General features: G+C 44.8%; 1 protein-coding gene across 1 annotated transcript; it reads right to left on the reverse strand.

Moving 5' to 3' along the window:
- Positions 1 to 5,940: 5,940 nt before the first annotated feature.
- c1qtnf6b (C1q and TNF related 6b) lies at positions 5,941 to 15,041 on the reverse strand. Its single transcript, XM_035638261.2, has 3 exons — positions 14,892 to 15,041; positions 10,930 to 11,123; positions 5,941 to 6,721 (listed from the first exon to the last, which is right to left on the reverse strand). Exons 2-3 carry the CDS (start codon positions 11,108 to 11,110, stop codon positions 6,174 to 6,176), a joined length of 729 nt encoding a protein of 242 aa, XP_035494154.2. The 5' UTR covers positions 11,111 to 11,123; positions 14,892 to 15,041; the 3' UTR covers positions 5,941 to 6,173.
- Between the last annotated feature and the right edge of the window lie 6,060 nt (positions 15,042 to 21,101).

The raw sequence follows: 21,101 nt of genomic DNA on the forward strand, positions 1-21,101 counted from the left end.
TTCACGATTTGCCGGAGGTCGGATGTTTTTTAGGCGACGCACTCGATGACCTCGAGGCCCCAGATTTATCCTTCACTGACACTTTGCTATCATCCCCTTGGACCGAGACCTGACACATCCACAGCCCCACGGTGGACATGTAAGGCTACTATTTCATAATCATTTTCCTTTATTGCAGTAAAAAAATTGATCGCTGTCATGATTTACCTCTTTAGTGTTCAGTATTTGGACGGGGAACGTTCCCCCTCACCTGCCCTGACGAAGTAATGATGCCATATGATATTTGCTCTATTAATCGTTTGTTTTTGTGTGATATTTAAACCTCGTTTCCACTGCCCCCAAGTGGCCAAACATAAACTCTGTTATTATGGGTTTAACCCTCCACAGGCGAGAAATGCATACGTCATTTTTTAAAAGAGTAAAATGAATGCAAAGTCCTTCTTCTAAAAGAAATGATTTCTTTTCTTTTTGCCTAATTTTTTTTCGTAATTATAAAGCCTCTTTATTTTCTGTTTTCCACATATTCTTTACATACTGCACATATTAATAATAATAATAATACTTACTCCGTGCGCTTGTTCCTGGGATTTTTAAAGGGGACGCTTCCATTCTCTCTGTAATAATAATAATATCAAAAATAATAATAATAATAAACTGACCTTCCTCTTAACAAATCCCTCATTTGTTCAGTGAGTCACGAGGTGCCCTGTGTAAATCAACGGCACATTACTTTATTATTATTTTATTATTTTTTAGAATTGGGGTTGGGGTCCGACAGAGGGCTGGTCCACTGCGCTTCCACCTACTCCTGCAACCGTGCCCCGATTGGACAGTGTCATCTGTCAATCACGCTGCATCCCCCCTGTCATCTGTCAATCACGCTGCACCCCCCCCCCCCCCCCCACGATCACGGTACTTCGTCGTCTCTTTGACTGTCAACGATGCCACGGTTCACAAAATGAACATTGTGCTGCATTGGAGAAGACTTGAAACTAGAGACGGAACCATAAAACTCCTCCTCAGAAGAATGTACACAGACGTCGTCACCTCGCAGACCTCGACAGAAACAACCAGAGTCGTCCTCTGCTGGTGATTCCAGAGAAACAGCATGAAGCCAACGGAGCGTGGAGCGGCGTCTGGCAGTGCCATGTAGGTCGTCCCCCCCCCCCTCCCGCCCTCTGATTTGATTCATCACGCGGCGGCGCGATCCCTCTCCTAAGGGCCATTACCCGGTTATTAGGTGGTGAAGCTTTTACAAGGGGAAACGCAGCCGAGTGAACGATGACGGTTCAGACAGAGACACTTGAGATGGAAATGTGTAACGGAGGCGGCGACTGAAACCCGTGTGTCGTTTTCCGTGATGGATACATTTGAGGTCGCAGTGTTCCGGTCATAATCGTGATTTAGATCGACAGGGTCATGATATCTCTAACATAATCTATTATTCAGTGTTTCATTTAAAAAGGTTAGTACAACTACAAGTCTGCAATGTATTATAGATACTTTGCATGCACCATGCGTGAAGTATAATACATGTCATCCGTTCTGTTCCCCCAGACCTGAGATTGATCAACAACCATGACCATAAAACTCTATATTACATGAGAGGTTATGACATTTTGTGGTGCGTGAGCTGCCAGTGTGAGCGTCATGAGACTCACACGTCACTACAACAACACACAAGATTATCATTCTTGTCCTTGTGAAATCGTTCAATCCTATATAAGTGACTCAGACAAAAAGGGTAGTGGTAAATTAGTTAGTTAGTTAGTAAGATAGATAGACGGATAGATGGATATATGGATATATGGAAAGATAGATAGATGGATATATGGATAGATAGATAGAAAGAAAGATAGATAGATAGATATATAGATAGATGGATAGATAGATAGATGGATATATGGATAGATAGATAGATAGATAGATAGATAGATAGATAGATAGATAGATAGATAGATAGATGGATAGATAGATAGATGGATATATGGATAGATAGATGGATATATGGATAGATAGATAGATAGATAGATAGATAGATAGATAGATAGATAGATAGATAGATAGATAGATAGATAGATAGATAGATAGATAGATATACTTTATTGAATGGATATGAGTGGATGTTACTGCTGCCACACAGTTGTGAATGAGCATCTTCTTGCAATCAGCCGGTGCCGATCAGACACTAACACTCACTCGGCCTGATCGATCGCGCGTTTCATTTCCCCATGAATCGCACGAGTCCTCTTTTGAAGACTGAGAAACCCTCTGTCTTGGTCCGTCCGCTGCTGACCCGGTGTTTGGTAAATCCTCCAACACGCCAATAAAAACCTCGCTGTCAATTGTACGGCGGAGAAAGGAAGGAAAAACCCGCTGCTCAGCCGGCGCCAACACAAATGGCCCCAGCGTGTCTCTATCTGAAAGGCTAGTTGGCTCCCTCCCTCTCAACATGCCTGCCTGTCTGTTCTGTTTATGCAGCGCAGATCTAGAAACCTCGAGATATGTCGGGGGAGGCTCTCCGCTTTCGAGAGAAATCACGCTCGCACCATCTGTCCTGCATATTTAACTGCCGCCTTTCATTCTTCTCTTCTTTCCATAAACTTCTCCTCATCTGTTCCCACCTGTTCCCTCCTCTCGTCTTCTACCCCTCAGCCACGTCTGCCTCTGGTGAGTGTGGTCAGAGGTCATGTGGATGTAATTAGGAGAGAGAGCCGCCGCCGCCGCCGCCTCGCGAGCTCAGCCCTGCGTCCTGTTTCTCGTCTAGGAGAGAACAGGCCTCGGCTGTTGGAGGCTCAGCCTTCAACCTAAAACCAACAGTAATTTAGAAGGGTCTTCGGCGTCTCATGACGTGGGGTTGCCGTGACTACCCCCCCCCCCCCCTCAACCACGCCGGATCCACCTTCCCAATGTTCCCTTCTGCGTCTTGTTACGTAACCACAGAGCTACAGAGCAGGAATGCACAAGGCCTCACGGTGCCGAGCACTGATACCGTCTTTATCTCCTGACTCCCCGTCCTGTATTTTCACAGATAAATTCTCTTAGGTTGTTAGTTCTACCCCCCCCCCCCCCCCCCCCCCCTTCATTTTGTAAGGAAATGAAGGCAACTGGAAATCGAATCAAATCAATGTAAATGAAAATAAAAGAGCTTAAATTGATCCAAAAAAAAAAGAAGGCTTGTAGCTCACAGATATCCTGTTAAACATGATAATCAAACTAGAACATTTTAAGATTTTGTCTCTTGGTCCTTTTGGCAAAATCCGTCCTGGTAAAATTGAATTATAAAATACATACGCAACTTGCAGATGCCAATTTGCCAGCGCAGAGAGATGCTCATTAGAGAACCAGTGACTGGGACCGAACGGCAACATGTATATCCAGCACGAGTGTTACACGCCCGGCGGGGGGTAATTAGACGTGGACTCTGCGCGTCTCGGTTGTTTAACGGTCACGAAGCGAAGCGGCCTCATCCGTCCGGGTGTGCGTTGGTCTCGGCGAGTCCTGCAAAAGTCGAGCTGACTCGACTGTGAGGCTGAGAGCCGTGGGCAGTTACTTTTTAATGGGCACATGCAGTAACGTTTAAAGCGTCGGGGTGCACACTTCCTCTGGGTGAGTTAAATTTGGATTCATCCATCTACCGCATTTGGCCTTAGTGCATTTTTTTGTTGTCGTCGTTTTCCCACCATTTTGGACACAGAAGCTGCAACCGTGTGTTTTTGCCTCCTGCTTGTTAAAATGTTCCGTTTGGTCCTTTTTTGTTCCGCTTCAATGACAAACTACGTTGGTTAGATCTGATCTAGGCCAAATGAAATTGCGAAAAAAACCCTCATTCAAACAGATCTCATTTTTAAACTCAACAGCTTGCTACTGTGCACGTTGGAACAGCCTCCGCTCGACCGGGGTTGGACTGATCCAGGAAGCTGTTCAGATGTCCTGCGTTGTTTCCCCCCGTAGAGCGTTTCTTTTTTTTTTTTCAGATCTCCACTCCGGGCTTAAAGTATTTATAACGCTGCAGTCTGCTCTCCCTCTCCCCGGAGCCTCCCCGAGGACGGCATTACAGCTAATGGGAGAGATATGGCCGAACAGATGGAGCTGCATCCACGGTCTCTGAGAGTTTGGGTTTGGTTTTTTTCATCCAGCTTGTTTGTTTTTCGGGCCAATTTTGAAGGTTGAATCTCAAAAAAAAACCTTCTCCCCCATCTGATTGACTAATTGTGAGCCAAGTCATGAACTCTGTGGCGTGAGTGAAGAACTAGAAGTTGTGAGGGAAACGTGCATGTGCTTGGTAGTGAAGAAAAAGTAACAATTAAATTAATGCGAGAGACCGTCTCCGTGGTTTCATGAAAAAAAAATGAGGAAAAACCTTTAATTTCTTGTCATCAAGTGTCTTTTTCGCCGCTGGGCGATACAGAACAAAGAGATGCTCGGTTGGTTGGATGGTTGGTTGGTTGATTGATTGGTCGGTTGGTTGGTCAGTTGGTTGGTTGGTCGGTTGGTCGGTTGGTTGGTCAGTTGGTTGGTCGGTTGGTTGGTTGGTTGGTCGGTTGGTCAGTTGGTCGGTTGGTCGGTTGGTTGGTTGGTTGGTTGGTTGGTTGGTTGGTTGGTTGGTCGGTTGGTTGGTCGGTTGGTTGGTTGGTCAGTTGGTCGGTTGGTCGGTTGGTCGGTTGGTTGGTCGGTTGGTTGGTTGGTTGGTTGATTGATTGGTCGGTTGGTTGGTCAGTTGGTTGGTCGGTTGGTTGGTTGGTTGGTCGGTTGGTCAGTTGGTCGGTTGGTCGGTCGGTTGGTCAGTTGGTTGGTTGGTTGGTTGGTTGGTTGGTCGGTTGGTTGGTCGGTTGGTTGGTTTGTCAGTTGGTCGGTTGGTCGGTTGGTCGGTTGGTCGGTTGGTTGTCGGTTGGTTGGTCGGTTGGTTGGTCGGTTGGTTGGTTGGTCAGTTGGTCGGTTGGTCGGTTGGTCGGTTGGTTGGTCGGTCGGTTGGTCGGTGGAGGAGAAATTTAAGAAACGCAAACATAAACAGTCTGGCCCCAACAGCACAGGTGACAACGCAGATATGAGCAACAAAAGACAGTTATCATACAGGTATTTACATAAACTGCTCCGCAGTTCGAAGTTTCTCACAATACATGACAATGTAATTGTTAAAAAGACCCTAATGCATTCCTGCATATATTAATCATAATAAAGCACCACAGTTGTAATTATTTTGGATATGTTGGGATAATTTCAAGGCTTAAAGGGCCAGTTCCAGAAAACTACACAAAATATTATTTTTCCACTTTTCCCAGAAGATGATTCGATCAGAACTGAAATGCGGTCGCTGACACCGGCAGCGGCACAAAGTGCTATCGTTATTTAACAGTCACCACGGTTGAAAAGAGCAACAAATGTCACAGAAACTACAGCTATGGCTAAAAATAATAATTACTTTCTTATGCCTCATTTATAGAAATAATTTGCAGAGTCAGATTTTCACACAGACTCCTGTACCATCTAATTAGAGCGTAATTTAAACTGGGTCATTGACCGGCGGAGACCTCTACCAGCCTCTGGGCCCGTTGCTTAGCTTCAGCAATTACCATTTAAACTATTTTCATAGCCACACACCATTAAAGTTGTTTTTTGAGGAGGGTGAACTGACCCTTTAAATTGTTCTTCTGAAAGGCAAAAAGGAAAGTAAACGTGCTAAAGGTACGACAGCGGCCTGAGCACACACATTTTCTAATCCCACGGACGCCCTCCATGAAATATAAAAATGATTGCACTGATGTTTTTGATTCCCGATAAGTGAAAAGAACTCATCCAAGGAATCCCTGAAAGTCCCTGAAAGGAGTAAACCAAGAGGAGAACTAGCACCGCACAGAAGTAGGGGAAAAGAAACAACGTATTTCTCGTACAAAGGAAGTCAATCCAACATTCTTTCCTAATTGTGCGCTGTGTTACCAATTCACTTTTTTTTATTGTTCCATTTGATTCTAATATATTTCATGGACAGTCCACATTGAAGAAAGCACAGTACGTTCCTCTCCAGGCTGAAAGGGGGGAGGGGGGGGAAGCACCAAATTTGTAATGTCGCCTATTTAGTTCCTCTTTCTCGGGACAAAGCAGTATCCATGGCAGAAAAAAAAAATCGGAATAATCCGACGCAGACGTGTTGCGAGAACTCTCGTCATCCCCTCTCACTGGATGCCGGGAGCCACCAGGTATCCGTTGAAGGTGATGTAAACATCCACGTTGTCGCTGTAAATGGCGTTCTCCCTCTCCCGCTTGTAGAGTCGCACCCACACCTCGTCGTTCAGGGCCAGGTCCAGCATCACGCTCTGACTCTGCATGATGGACCGCTCGCTGGGCTGGGCGTACAGGATCACCTGCTCCTTGTCGTTGTGCATGAGGTGGAGGTAGGTCTCCTTGAAGTTCCAGGTGTGGATGTTGACGTTGAAGAAGTAGATGCCCGGCACGTAGCAGTAGAACTTGCCCTTGAACATGTTGAAGTGCTCGTGGCGGTTGACGAACACCGTGTCGAACACCAGGGCCTGGTAGTAGTCGATGCTGTGCAGGGACTTCCGGCGGCCCACCGAGAAGGAGGAGTGGGGGATCTTGCAGGCGTCTCCGGGGGCACCCGCCTGGCCTTTGCTGCCTTTCAGGCCCATGGCTCCTTGGTAGCCATGTGGGCCCTCCAGACCCGGTTTTCCAGGTGTACCTTTATCACCTTTGTCTCCTTTATCACCTGGGGGGGAAGACGAGACAAAACACAGATGAGCTGTCCACACAGAAACATCAGAGCTTAAACTGGACTTCGTTCATTTTGTGTAAATGGACAATTGAAACATTTGAGCTCTTTAAGCTACAGTCTGTAATTTTTTTTGTACTTTTCTGGCGGCATCTGGTGGTAAAGTTGCAAACGGCAACCAACTGAGCACCCGACAGGGGACACTTTATGGCGGCGCACCGCTAATTACATTTCCGGTTTCAGGCAGTGTCTGAAAATTCAACAAAAATCAAACATGGAGACTCACACGGAGGTCGGGTCCACCTCATGGAACTATATTTAACTCATTCAGAGTTGACCAAAAAACCATTGTGATTATACATATATGAACACACAGTTATGGACAATATATTCAATTTCTGTGAATAAGTTCTTGTAAATATTACACACTGTAGCTTTAACATGTTTTTTTTTTATTGGGGAACTATTAGATTTAGCTCAAGACAGCTATCTTCGTTCCGATGGTAAAAAAAAAAGTTTTTATTGTTTCCGTTTACAGTCAAGGCTGGTGCAGACCAAACTGTGGCAAAACAAGTTTTTCAAAACATGAACAATGGTCCAGATTTTAAAAAAAACAAAAGGCCATCTTGCAACTTAGCAAAGCGCAAGACTTGATCTGACACCATCCGTGTTGTCGAGTCCACAATCTCTTCTTCTCGTGCGCATGACGGCTACGCATCTGACTGTAATTGCGGCATATCTGACATCTCAGACGGGCAACTGTAGCAACGGTGACACCACATGGACAGCACAAGTCCCTTGGGTTTCAAATTTGTGGAAGAAAAATAAGCCGTATTCTCTGCTCGACGTGTAAAGTATTCGTTGCCCTAATTTGCTCGACGCAGTTTTGTTTTTGCCATACCACAACGGCCCAACACCGTTTGTGTGTGTGTGTGTGTGTGTGTGTGTGTGTGTGTTTCTCATGCGGCGTGACAACATGCTCCGGGGAAAATGATTAATGAGCCGATGTTTGTCCGCCGCAGAAAAAAATGTGCCTGGTTTTAAGTGGACAAGTGACACTTGTTAGACTTCATCCTCATATCTCTGTGAAGCAGGTGTGAGGAAAAATGCCTGCGAGCTACGGACAAACACTCCCCCGACAATAAACGGAGGCAATTAAGTGACAGTTCTGGCGTTTTCCACATTCAGTGGAGGGAACGACATGATTCTTTATTGGCTAAGTCTTTTTTTTTTTTTATTCAAAACTACATAGATTTTAAGCTTCACAAAATGCTGATATGTGAATATATGTATGTAGGTCTGAAGCTTGCATGATCTGTATATCAATTATTGTTCAATCTAGCCTTGCCGTATAGGACGCTGTTCTAAATCCCTGGAGGTGGACGTGAGTTGGGACTGGGCTGAGTAAACCTCACAGGAAGAGGCCAAGAAACAACACGCCCTGAAGACCAGAGGTACAGATAGCTCACATGATCCGTCAGGCCATGACCAGTGTCCAGAGTTACAGCTGTTTCCACAAACAGCTGCTTAGCAGCCAACCACTGCGCTCGACGACCATATATGGGACTGATCCTTCATGCAAGAAATCTGAAATAACAACCGCAAGGCTGCTAGGTAACTAGTCTTCTTCTTGCTCGGGATCAGCACCAACAAACGAAAACTCGTATGTAGATGTGGTGTTAAATGAATTTGAGCATTTACATGTAAAGCCTCAAGTTTTTTTGAAACCAGAAGTAGCCATATTTGGAGGAGCGGCTCTGACCGAGAGCTCGTTCCACCTGCGACCTTCACCCATTGGCCGGTAGGAGCTGTCAATCATGTATCCACTTTCCAATCCATACGGGGCTTCATCGTCTATGAGAAGAAGAGTCGTTTTCTCATCGACGTCTATAGAAACAACCAGCGGAGTCGCCCTCTGCTGGTCATTCCAGAGAATACAGGTGTCAGGCACTTCATCATTTCTTTTCACCATTCATTTCAGCTTCAGACTACAAAGGCAAAAATAAATAAAAACATTTCATGGGATTATGCTTATCGCTATTTTGACTGTGCCTAATCCACGCCGAGCCTCCTGAGTACGTCAACGCAACGCGAGATATGAATAAATCCCCTGAATGCAGATGCGGTGTCTCAAATGTGCGTGGGCGCTGAAATCGCCTTTGTCCGTGACGGAGGGTTCTGGTCGCTTTGGAGCAATTCGGGCTGGATGAGCTCTCGGAACCGAGATGGGCAGACTTCACTGATTGTGGGTTACAATGCTTGAATTTGATCAGCGTGGCATCGTGGGAGCAAAATCACGCGCACATACACAAAACACACAAAAATGCAGTGTGGGTTTGTGTGATTTGTGCGTAACTGTGTATCCTTGTGCACGGTTGTGCGCCTGTGTGTGTGTGTGTGCGCCCGTGTGTGTGTGTGTGTGTGTGTGTGTGTTTGTATGCTATGTTTTCTTCCACATAAGCAGGTCCAGTGCCACGTGAAAGTGCCTGTCTTACTGCACAACTGCAAATCAAACTGTATAATAACCTTTCATTACCTCGTCTGCACCGGAGACACAACACCGCTTCAGGAGTTGATAGTTTCTCAAATATTCATTTGTAAAAATCGAAATTTCAGAACGAAAGCCCTTTTCCTTTAGAGCTTTACGTAAATCCATAACCTGAACTTTAGATCAATGACAATAAAGTGTGATAGGTTGCGGCAAAGCCATGATCCCACACCAGCTTCCCACCAATCAACAGTGGAGTGTGTCCAACTTCAACCTTATCAAGGCTGCATACATCAACATGGTGTCAATCAGCATTTCTTTATACAATAGTTTGACTGACTGTGGCCAAGTTAGAGAATTCCAACTGTGTCCAAGAAATTAAAATTGGACTTGTGATGGTCTTTTGATGGAAATGTTTTTTTTCTGTGGTGTAAAAGGGCCTTGATTGCCCAAAACTATGTGTGTGCATTGGGTTAGCATGCATTTGTTGGAGTGTGTATGAGCGAGAGAGAGAGAGAGAGAGGCAAGGAAGGATTTTCCTCTCCGCGGTTCAGCAGTTGGACCGGGATCGGGGGTTGATTGTGGGTCAGAACAGACTTGGCACACGTAGTTATCAAAGGGACCTGCCGATTAAAACAATGGAGTGATGACACATCCCGTTGGACCGCTCCGGTCGAGTTGGCTGCGACGCCTCTGAAATGAGATACACATGTTCTCGCAAATCTCTCCTGCGGCTGTGATCCTTGTATTTTTAATCCCCCTCTGTCTCTTTGTCACATTCATCAATCTCCTTCAATCTCGGCTCCAGGTTTTCGAGACAAACTTGCAAATACAAAATAAACCTTAAAACATGCACACACACAACTTGTCAGACAGACTTAAAGCGTCTTCACAGTCCGCCTTCCTAACTGCCTTGACCCAAACACTGTGAATAAAGATGGACGACACGTCTCCACTTCCAGTTCCTCTCACAGAAAAAACAAAAGCGAAGCCAAAATATCTCGGTTTTCACGCTGCTGCCATCTTGCGCTTGGGACAGAGGGTGCGGTCTTCAGAAGCTTCCTAAATCCTGAAATGACCCGGAAGTATTTCATGGGCAGCCATGGTAAGAGCTGTTCGGATTCTCTAAATGCTTAGGAAAGGTGCTTCAATGCTTCCTTCCCTATCTCCTTTGGCGTAGGATACACTGGAGCTTCCTATGCGGAAGGAAAGGAGATATAGACGCCCCACAATTCATTGCGGCAGCGATTTTTTACGTGACGCGCCACGCTGAGAAGAAGAAGACGAGTATGAATATGACCGAGAATTGTCATCGTGTAGCTTGTTTTATGTAGTCCAAAATTGTAGGTTCACCATGGCAGACGCACGTCAATAACAACCGCCGTCGCATTGTATACGTAGTTTAGTGAAAGTGGAGTCGGATTCTCTGAGCAGCGCCGTCGGCCAAGTCCTATGAGTCCTCCTTTACACCTTTCCTTGACCCCATGACATTTTCCATTGAGCGGTATCAGGGGCAAGCCGATGTGGGCGCTCGACCAATCGCTTCTGATTCATGCCAGACAAACATACAACTGGAGAAGAGCAGTGTATCTGATTGAGGAAGTGCAGCTCCAAGTAAGAAGATCGCGACATAGATATTTGAGGACGGTTTGTTTCGCAGTTGGTGGAAGACGAAACCTGCCGGCGCACGTAGTCGATCCGTTAGGTCAGTCAATACCTTTGAGGATGGTCATGTTGATGACAGTGCGGACCTCTGGCATCTGGTATTGGGCCGTGGCGGCCGACGGCTCCGGGGGGTCGCAGCACCGCCTGCAGATTCTGGATGGGGGTCTGGAGGGGGAGGGGACGCAGCAAACCAAGGGCAGCAGCAGAAGCAGCCTCAGGCACCACACCAACATGGCTGCCACAAACCTAAGAGTGGAAAGAACCAGAGAGCAGAGAGAATGAAAAGGTTGTAGGAGTTCAGAGTTTGTTGAAGTGTAAAAAACCACAGAACCAAAAACCAACATTTTTTGGGGGTAGTTTCTTCTAATTTGATGGTATATTTTATTACGTTCCTGTGGAGCCATTCCATGACAAACACAGTTGATACTGAGGCGTATCTCAACGGCAGAGTTAAGAACTCTCTCAGTAAATCTCAGACGTTGATGGAAAGACTCACCAATCTTTCAAGACGCGTCATTTTGCGCTCATGTTTAGTCAGTCGGGAAAGTTAGTCACGGAGTCACATTGCAAAAAAAGCAACAGCTGTCTCAGTCTACCAGAATGCAATGCAGCTAAGACGTGTCAGACAGTTTTCGTCACGTTCGTTCATGCTTCACATTCATTCTCTTGCAGGTGTTGAAAAGGTTTCTGGAAAATGAAGGGAAAAAAACACTAATCCCACAAAGAAAAGCGCAGATACCAACAAAGGAAAATTAGGAAACATTGGCATTAAGTAACTCCTATACGGTTCATGTGAGGGATTTTCTCTGACTAATTTTCATTTTTGAAAATTAAATGAGTAGACTTGGCAGTTTGTTCAGATGGGATCCAGAGGTTTTGAACAAAGCGATCTAAGCCCAGGAGAAAAACTACGAATGTGGCTTTACATACACACACACACACACGCACACCTGGACTGCATTGGATATGAAAACAACGGCAGGGATTTGATACTCTCTGAACTTCTCTCAAGGACACAGACTTTCTTGATCCTCCTTTGGAATGCCTCATCTGTGCAATGCAAAGATTAAAACACACACACACTTTCCCTTACCATAACCATTACAACTACATCCCTAACCTCAACACCTATCCAAACCCTACGGTGGCCCTGAAGTGCAAATCACAACGGCAACAAACACTTGTTGTTTGCGCTTTTTTAATTTGCAGTTGTGTTTTGTGACTTGCCATCATGTTTTCCCGTATCGTCTTCTTGATTTGCACTTCAGCACCACTGTAGAAAAACAAACCCCACAAAGCAGCCTCTACCCAAGGGGAACTCAACTGTCGCCCCCGCAGTGACACGAGACCCACTGGAATTTTTGGGCAGTCCGGTTTAAGTCCCCACCAGGATATAGAAATACACAGTTGATCTCCCACGACTTAAAGGGGCAGTAAGCGATTCTGGAGAAAGCTTGACTCTCTCTTTGTTGTTGTTAACGCCGACTTTAATTCATTTCCTGGAGACTTCCTCACACCTTAACCATCACTTGTATTTACCAAATCTCCACTTTAACAACTGACCCTAAAATCCAACTATCCCCAATTGACTCTGAGATATAAAATAACATAAGATCTTCTCTTTTTATCAACTTCTCATGTGCCCCCCCACTTTAAGCCTCTGATTTCCGATCTGAGATGATAGATGGATTATGACTCTGGAAAAAAAATTAAATGGCCATGCAGCTCTGCCTCTATATTTTTGTCCAACTACTGATGATAAAACATAACCATAACAGGCCTTTTATATCTGAAACGCTTCTCTTGTCACAGCCAGGCAAAACTCCTGCAACGCGTTAGCAACAATTAGCTCAGATTTATCGTTTTCATTCCTGCTTCTGTCATTAACTGGATCCTCATGTCACTGTTAAGTTTCTCTGTTACAAGAGAATGGCTTCAGTTCCTTGAGCAAGTAAATATAAAAATAAAAGACAAACTAAGGCAGCATTTTTTTTGTCACAGAGGCAGAATCATAAGAGCTCGATGGTTGATGCCCCTATGATTCCACTATTGTGGTAAACTTTTTTGTGATCTTTGTCCATAAATGTATTTTTCTGTGTGAAGTGCAAATTAACAAATGTCATCATGCTAACAATGCTAAAGACTATAGCGGTTTAACATTAGCATGTTAGAATCGTTATTTTGAGCTTCTTAGCATGCTGACAGTAGCATTTAGCTAACAGTACTGCCGTATGTTAGAAGAGCTGTAAACTATTTTGTTTTTATTAAATATCGGAATCAGATCAATAATAAACAGTCCAACACATATTTGGAGCCAAATGCCGTTCTCCACTGATCAGTCACACATTTAAGAACAGAGAAACATATTAAAACCAAAGACAAAATGTAAAAATAATAGACAGGGTGTAAAAAAGAAAGTTCTGGTGAATTTGCGAGAACAATAAAAGAACTGAAGCGACACTGATGGACTGAAAAAAAAGAAAAGTGCTGAACTGTAATAAGATTTCCTCGGGCGTTTCAAATATTTATTGTCAACAATTTAAATCCATCATAATGTGAAGGGACAGTTATACTGTCCAGTGCTACTTGCCAAAGGAACTCGAGCATGAAACATCTGCTGATACTCTGAAGTTATGAAATATTTGGCACAAAGCTCCCCCCCCCCATCAAATATTAATGCGGCCTGCTGACACACTGATTTCTCCGACATCTGTCAAACACAGCGTTTTGCTATGCTTTGACATCGCCACACGGCTGATGTGCAACATATGATACATGCTACTGCAACGGCAAATATTGTATCGACTTATTTCCCAGCACCAAAACTGCTCCTCTGTGAAAAGAAACTTTGGCTGAATTTATTTTCACTGGTGCATGTGATGAAAAACTAGTTTAAAGCTACAGTGTGTAATATTTATAAGAACTTATTCACAGAAATTGAACATATTGTCCATGACTGTGTTCATATATGTATAATCACCATGTTTTTTTCGTCAACTCTGGATGAGTTAAATATAGTTCCATGAGGTGGACCCGACCTCCGTGTGAGTCGCCATGTTTGCTACGTCGCGCTGAACACGGTTGTTTAAACAAAATGGTTCCAGAAAACGTCGCGTTGACATTTTGAGACGCTGACGGAAACCGGAAAAAAATGGAATCGGCGGTGCGACGCCATAAAGTGTCCCCCGTCGGTCGCTCGGTTGGTCGCGGCTCGGCGACTTTACCACCAGATGCCGCCAGAGAATTACAAAAGAAATGACACACTTGGGCTTTATGAAATAAAGCCGCTTATCTGGAATGTCAACATCAACGTGGCAAAAACCAATTATTATAGCATCAAATAAGCAAACATGAAAAAAAAGAAAGAAAATATGACAGCAGGTCAGACAACCTGAACTAAGTTAATGTATCATTACATCATGAACTAATTTCACCTCATCATCCCTCCATCAACTACCCCCCAAGAGCTACAAGCACAATTTTGCACCATGAACATGATGACAACACTAATGAACTCAACACACACACGCACACACACACATACAAACACTCACGCACGCGCACCCATGCAGCCAAGAGCCATTATGAAATCATTGAAGCAGCCACGTCTACAAACGCCAGAGCATCAGTCTGGCATGTAACTGCAGTCCGGATAAACCCATCGACACACAACTGAGAACACACACACACACACACACACGCGCGCGCGTCGTGCACGTGCAGATGCCGCGTGCAAAGCGCGTGCGCGGCGACGTCAGGGATAAGTTTGATAGAAGAAAAAGAAAAGTAACATCTGCTGAGCTGGCGACTCGTGAACAACTTCTTCTTCTCCCCTGCACGTCTCTGCAGGCGCACTGACGCGCCGCCGGCTGTTCCCAGTCCTCTCTCTCTCTCTCTCTCTCTCGCTCTCTCTCTCTCTTTTAATACATATTCATATGCACAGTGAGTCGCGGGACAAGTTGCAATGAAAAGAAAAAGTCGCTGTCACATCCTCGTGTCATGAGCTTCTCTTACCTGCTGGAGTTTCTCTTCACCACAGCGGAGGAGGAACAACAGACCACTGGTGTCAGGCGAGAGGAGGAACTAGAGGAGACCTCTCTCTCTCTCTTTCTCTCTCTCTCTCTCTCTCTGTCTCTCTCTCTCTCTCTCTCTCTCTCTCTCTCTCTGTCTCTCTCCCTCTCTCTCCCTCTCTCTCTCTGTCCCTCTGTCTCTCTCTCTCTCACACACACACACTCTCTCCCTCCCTCTCTCTCCCCCTCTCTCTCTCTCCCTCTCTCTCTCTCCCTCTCTCTCCCTCCCTCTCTCTCCCTCTCTCTCTCTCCCTCCCTCTCTTCCACACACACACACACACACACACACACACTCTCTCTCCCTCTCTTCCACACACACACACACACACAGACACACACACACACACTCTCTCTCTCTCTCTCTCTCTCCCTCCCTCTCTCCCTCTCTCTCCCTCTCTCTCTCTCTCTCTCTCTCTCTCCCTCCCTCTCTTCCACACACACACACTCCCTCTCTCTCTCTCTCTCTCTCCCTCCCTCTCTTCCACACACACACACTCCCTCTCTCTCTCTCCCTCCCTCTCTCTCTCACACACACACACTCTCTCTCTCTCCCTCCCTCTCTTCCACACACACACACTCCCTCTCTCTCTCTCTCTCCCTCTCTCTCTCTCCCTCCCTCTCTTCCACACACACACACACACACACACACACACTGACAAGAACATCAAAAGTCCATACCCCCCCCCACTTCCTCACTTCCCTTCTGTCCTTCTCCTCCCGTGATGCTCTGTCCCTCACTTCCCCCCTCTCTTCCCTCCATCCCGTCCCTAACTCCACATCCATCATCACCGTTACTTCAGAGAGTCCCGAGCGCCGTGAGGCACATGTGACATGGTGCAGGAACAGAAAACTGCAATTTCCTCCCTCACTCACGTCCAAATTTGGACTCGACAATCGACCCCACGACTCAGATTCTGGAACGGTAACGACTCCTTCTCCTTCTATCAACTCCCGTAAACGTCCCACCGAAGTTCCAAAATCACACCTTCGAAGCTTCCTGTCATCTACATAGACCCCGTCATCATTTCCTCACTCTCATCCGACAGTCTCTCCATCTCTCCCTCAACAAACCTCCTCGTCGTACGGTGCGAAGAATGAAGAATGAGAAGGGGGGGGGGGGGTCCGCTTGTTAAGTTAATGTTTTACACGTTGCACATAAACGTCTCATCTGTAAATTCGAGGGAACGTCTCCACTCGGATCCTCTGAAACGTGTCAATGCTCTTCCCTTCCAGATGTTTTGTACTCGCGGTGAACTCCGGCGGACCGTGGAATCGAAGCGCCTTGGGGTGTCGCGGGTGGTCTCGTGCGCGATCAGCGCGTAAAAGGATTCTTTGGCAAAAGTCGAGTAACTGGTAACTGGTGTGAATTACTGTCTGCGTGTAGAAAATGAAAAGACATTAGTTCCCTCTTTATGTGTATCGATTAATAGCCTCGTATAAAGATGTGGGGTGTGTGAATCCAAGTTCAGTGGGTGAAGGGGGAGGAAACACATTTGCACTACTAAGAACGTCCACTGGGAGCGGGCTCTCACTGCCTCCGTTTCCTAAAACAGCGCCTCTACTGGTGACAGGAGGTAACACCGCCATTACTTTTTCCGCCTCAGAGCATCGTCTGCCTGTACTTGCGTTACCAACGCATGGTTGATGAGCTTGTAAAGGTCAGGGGTTGATGTTGACATGGCAAAGAATCAATGTGATTTCTTTACAGAATATAAGCGAAACCATGGACATACACAAACTTGACGGACTTACCAGGTCCACCACTGGCCTCTAGCGGCTGCGTACATAAATACTGCGGCACCTTCTGCTCCTGAGTTTTCCCCTTTGTCCTCTGACAGTGGCAGATATTAAAATGTGGCGGCAAACCGAAAGAACAGCGCTAGTAGTGCCGTCGTTTTGATAGGTTTGAAAGAAGTTGTCGTTTGATGTTAAATGTAGTGTACAACGACAGCTAACCCTATCCCTAACCGCAACCAAATTAATCGCTGCATTTAGATGCTTCAAAAGTGAAAAAGCAAAGAAAATATGCGAGACGTCACGCCGCTGCCCGCCATCTTTTGAATTCCATGAGACGTGACAACACGCATGCGAGCTCATTCTTAACTGTTCTCGGTTGCAGACGTACCTCCAATCCTTCGTCTGGTTGCAAAAACACAAAGCTCACAAACCAACGGGTGACGTAGCGGTGGCCTTAACCCAATATCCCAATGGAGGCAACAACTTCCTCTGATAATTTGAGGTTTGACGACAGGCAATCTGGGAAGTGTGCGCAAAAGATATATATATGTGAGGAATCGTCAGCAAAGTATAGAATCCCCCCCGGGTGATACAGTGTATTAAAGTCTAAGATCAACCAAGGGGGGAATTCCATTTGATCGGCAGACCTCTGTGATCCTGATCAAAGTCACCCTCTCCTTGAGAGGCCTTGGCCTGGAGCAAGCTTGTATACTGAGCTCTCTCATTGGTTAAAACCCCCGTGAAAGAGTGACTGAGGGGTTAAAAGTGCCTAATGAAGACTATTCTCTCGCAGCCGCCTCCCAGCTTTTGCTTGCCTTGGTGAATTCTGCAGCAGTTCAGGGTCATTCAGCCTGGAAACAACCACACCGACGCCATCCGACTTCTGGACTCATGGATGATGTCATGGGGAGGAACGAAGCATTTTCCTGGTGTGTGTCATGTTTCTTTTACAGTCTGTAAAAATGGCAGCAAGAGGCAATTTTTTCTTCGCAATCTGTGTATTCTTTTGCTCTGTATATCAGCGTATCTTCTACAGTTCTACTCCCAAAATGTTCCCATGATCTATCTTAACCCTCCCTCCCTTCAGTCTAAATATCCATCACCCTCCTTTCACCCAGAGGGCTGCGTCCTGGCTGCTCGTGCTGTTTCCTGTCGGCCTGGCAGCCAGGCAGACGCCACAGAGGTGAGAAGACAAAATAGAGCAAAACATGACAAATAGAAATGAAATCTCTGTGTGTGGTACGGGTGCTTGTATTTCTGTCGCGAGGACAGAATGTCCCAGCAGATTAGTGAGGAAGGAACCGCCCCCAGGCCCCATAAACATCCAGACTCCTACAATTTCTGTAAATCCCCTCCGTACTGTGCTATTATCTCCCCTCTAGATCTAAAGATCCACCTTTATGAAGCATTTTTTTAGTTTTTTAAAGAGTTTTGAGCACTATATATTACTGCAGTACATATAATCACCAGCGTAGAGAAGGATTTGATCATTAGAGGAAATGTGATTTGCTCTTCACTCTTTTAGGGTTCGGATTTTGGTTCATATTTTTCCTTCACACCCACGATCTGGAGACTTTAATTGGTCGCGGCTTCATTTATTCATTATTTTTGCCTTTTTAACTTCCAGATTCAATTTGGGTTGGAATTAATTAATGTCTTTCAGCAACTTGAAGCTCACAAGTATATCGTGTCTCAGTCAAATGTAAGTGAGCTCCTCTCCCGACTTTGGTTAAACCCCAAAAACTAATATCTGTCTATTTCTTCAATGGAAAAAAAAACTATTCATGATCTTAGGATGGGGGTTTTGGAGGTAATGTCTGTATCTTTTCCTCGGCTAGTATTTGCCAATGACTGTACATAAAGATGGGCGACATGACAGCTCCCCCAAAGTGAAGCCAAATCTTCTTGATCGCCCCCTGGTGGCTGGCTGCGGTGTACTTCGTAAACCCGCCTCCTCCATGTTAGTGGATGGAAAATGGACCAAACTAAAAAGTCAAAGAATATGTTCTAGAAATTTTGTATCATATATATTTTTAAATCACTAAATGGACATGTTAACAAGCCAATCATCTTGATTTTCATCGGAGGGGGCAGAAGTAAATATTAAAATTTGAATTAGCTCTAGGCTGGTGTCAGATGTAATGTCAGACATGATTGGAGTAAAGGAGGTGTACGTGTTTTGCAAAGTTTTAGTAAACACAGGTGGTTTATATTAGGGTCTCACACACACATACACACACACAGACGTATTGTATAAACACACAATATAATACTGATTGTAATAATAGTTTTTGATTATGAACGTATTCTGACTTGCCAAAACAATTATTATACAGCTTGTGTGTGTGTGTGTGTGTGTGTGTGTGTTTGCCTGCGTGCGTGTGGCAAAAAGAGTAGGAGTTGTACATTATTTCTTCACAATAGACTTTAATCTCTTTCATGAGATGAAATATAAAGGCGCTGTCACAATATGAATTTGCTAAATGTACACAATCCATCACAAAATGCAAAACAGTAGCTGCGACCTCAGCGAAATTCCATTGCAAAAGTAAAATATATTCATCTTCATCTAGACACGCTCGTTCTGTTAGCTTTGCCGAGCGCACGAGTTCAAGAGTTCAGTTCGTGATTTGTGCCAAACTGGAAACTTGGAGGCGAAAAGACATAAATCTCAACATGCACATGAATCAAATTCTGAATACAAAGTGCAGACAGCCACCAACAACAAAAGAAACATAAAAGTGAGGGCATGAAAGTTTGCAGTGCCAGGAGATGTGATTTTAACTCTTATTTGTTTGAGTTTGTGGTTGGACCTGAACCGGAGATGTGAAGGGAGTGGCTCGTGTTTCTCCTCCACAAAAAGGTGACCAGGGAGACACTGTGGGCTCTGCCAGTGGTCTTTTACACATATACAGTTTCTGATTCATCTTCATATTCACTCTCCTTCTTTTTACAACCACGCGTCTTCAGCTGCTGGACACTGAGTAAGTAAGTATGTAAGTTAGTAGGTAAGTAAGTCAGTAAGTAGGTTAGTAAGTAAGTAAGTAAGTAAGTAAGTAGGTAGGTAAGTAAGTAGGTAGGTAAATAAGTAAGTAAGTAAGTAGGTAGGTAAGTAAGTAAGTAGGTAAGTAAGTAGGTATGTAAGTAAGTAGGCAAGTAGGAAAGTAAGTAGGTATGTAAGTAAGTAAGTAAGTAAGTAAGTAAAGTTTATTTAATATAGCACCTTTCACAGACCAGGTCACAAGAGCTTTAAATACAAGAATACAAAGGAGATTTGTGGAAAACTACACAAAGGCCAGTTTTAATAATGTTAGTTTTGAGATTTTTGGTTTGACAGGAAGTGAAATGTCTACAAACAGCGTTCTTCAGCCGGGCTGGAATGATTATGAATTTTGAAAAAAAAACAACAACTAAATATGCCATTTTCTTCTTACAGTAAAAAAGGAAAGAACAAAAATATTTGTACCCCTTAAAAAAAGGGACATCATCATTTCATTAAATTAAATACAAATACAAACCTAAAACATTCCGTTCAGGAATGCAACAGCATCTCAAAAGTTCAGAATCTCTCTAAACTTCAGAGATGTTTTTTTCTTGTGCTACGATTCCACTCCGGAAGATTCAAAACGACAGAAGACACCGAAACATCAGGAATACGAGTGGCAGCGTTGAGAGCGTTTCTCGAAAGCAGCTCAGAGCTGATTATCAGCGGGAACGAAGCCAGGTATCCTTCGCTCAGTCTTTGTCCTGATTCAACCAGGAGCAGATTCTTTCAGTCTTCAAAGCAGATATTACGGAAAATCTATCCAATAGAAAAACTGTTTGCCAATGAAGTGCTCTTCATTTCTTTCGTTTATGTCTGCAATCAGTGTTGTCCTCTGTCTTTGGCCTCCATGTGTTTTAACTTAGCCCACACTTCCTCCAAGGTCCCATTCCAATCGCTGGCTTTACAGCCACACTGTACATATATACACCGACTACACGCAAGCAGGATCAGGGTCCTTATCGTTGTTCATTTGATTTGGAGTTTGTTAAACTGAGACAGTGGAGGAGAGAGGAGATCAAGACACATGGAGGCGGAGTGTCTTATGAGTATTACGTTAAGATTTGAAACTTTTTTTGTAGGATGGAAAGAGTGAACAGCATTGACGTATAGTCATCGGGTCCGGAACATTAAGCCAATGCGGATTTGGCTGAAACCTGTATTCTCTGGAATCACCAGCGGGGGGCGACTCCACCGGTTGTTTCTATAGAAGTCTGTGAGAAAATGACTCTTCTTCTCACGGAGTTTGTGGTTCCATCGCTAGTTTCAAGGCTTCTTCAATCACAGCATGATGTTCATTTTTTATAAATTCTGGTCTCATTTAGAGTCAAATAGACAATAAAGCCCCGTTTACATTTGGGGGGTGGATACAGT

Source organism: Scophthalmus maximus, chromosome 8 (genome assembly GCF_022379125.1).
Source record: "Scophthalmus maximus strain ysfricsl-2021 chromosome 8, ASM2237912v1, whole genome shotgun sequence".
NCBI lineage: Eukaryota > Metazoa > Chordata > Actinopteri > Pleuronectiformes > Scophthalmidae > Scophthalmus > Scophthalmus maximus.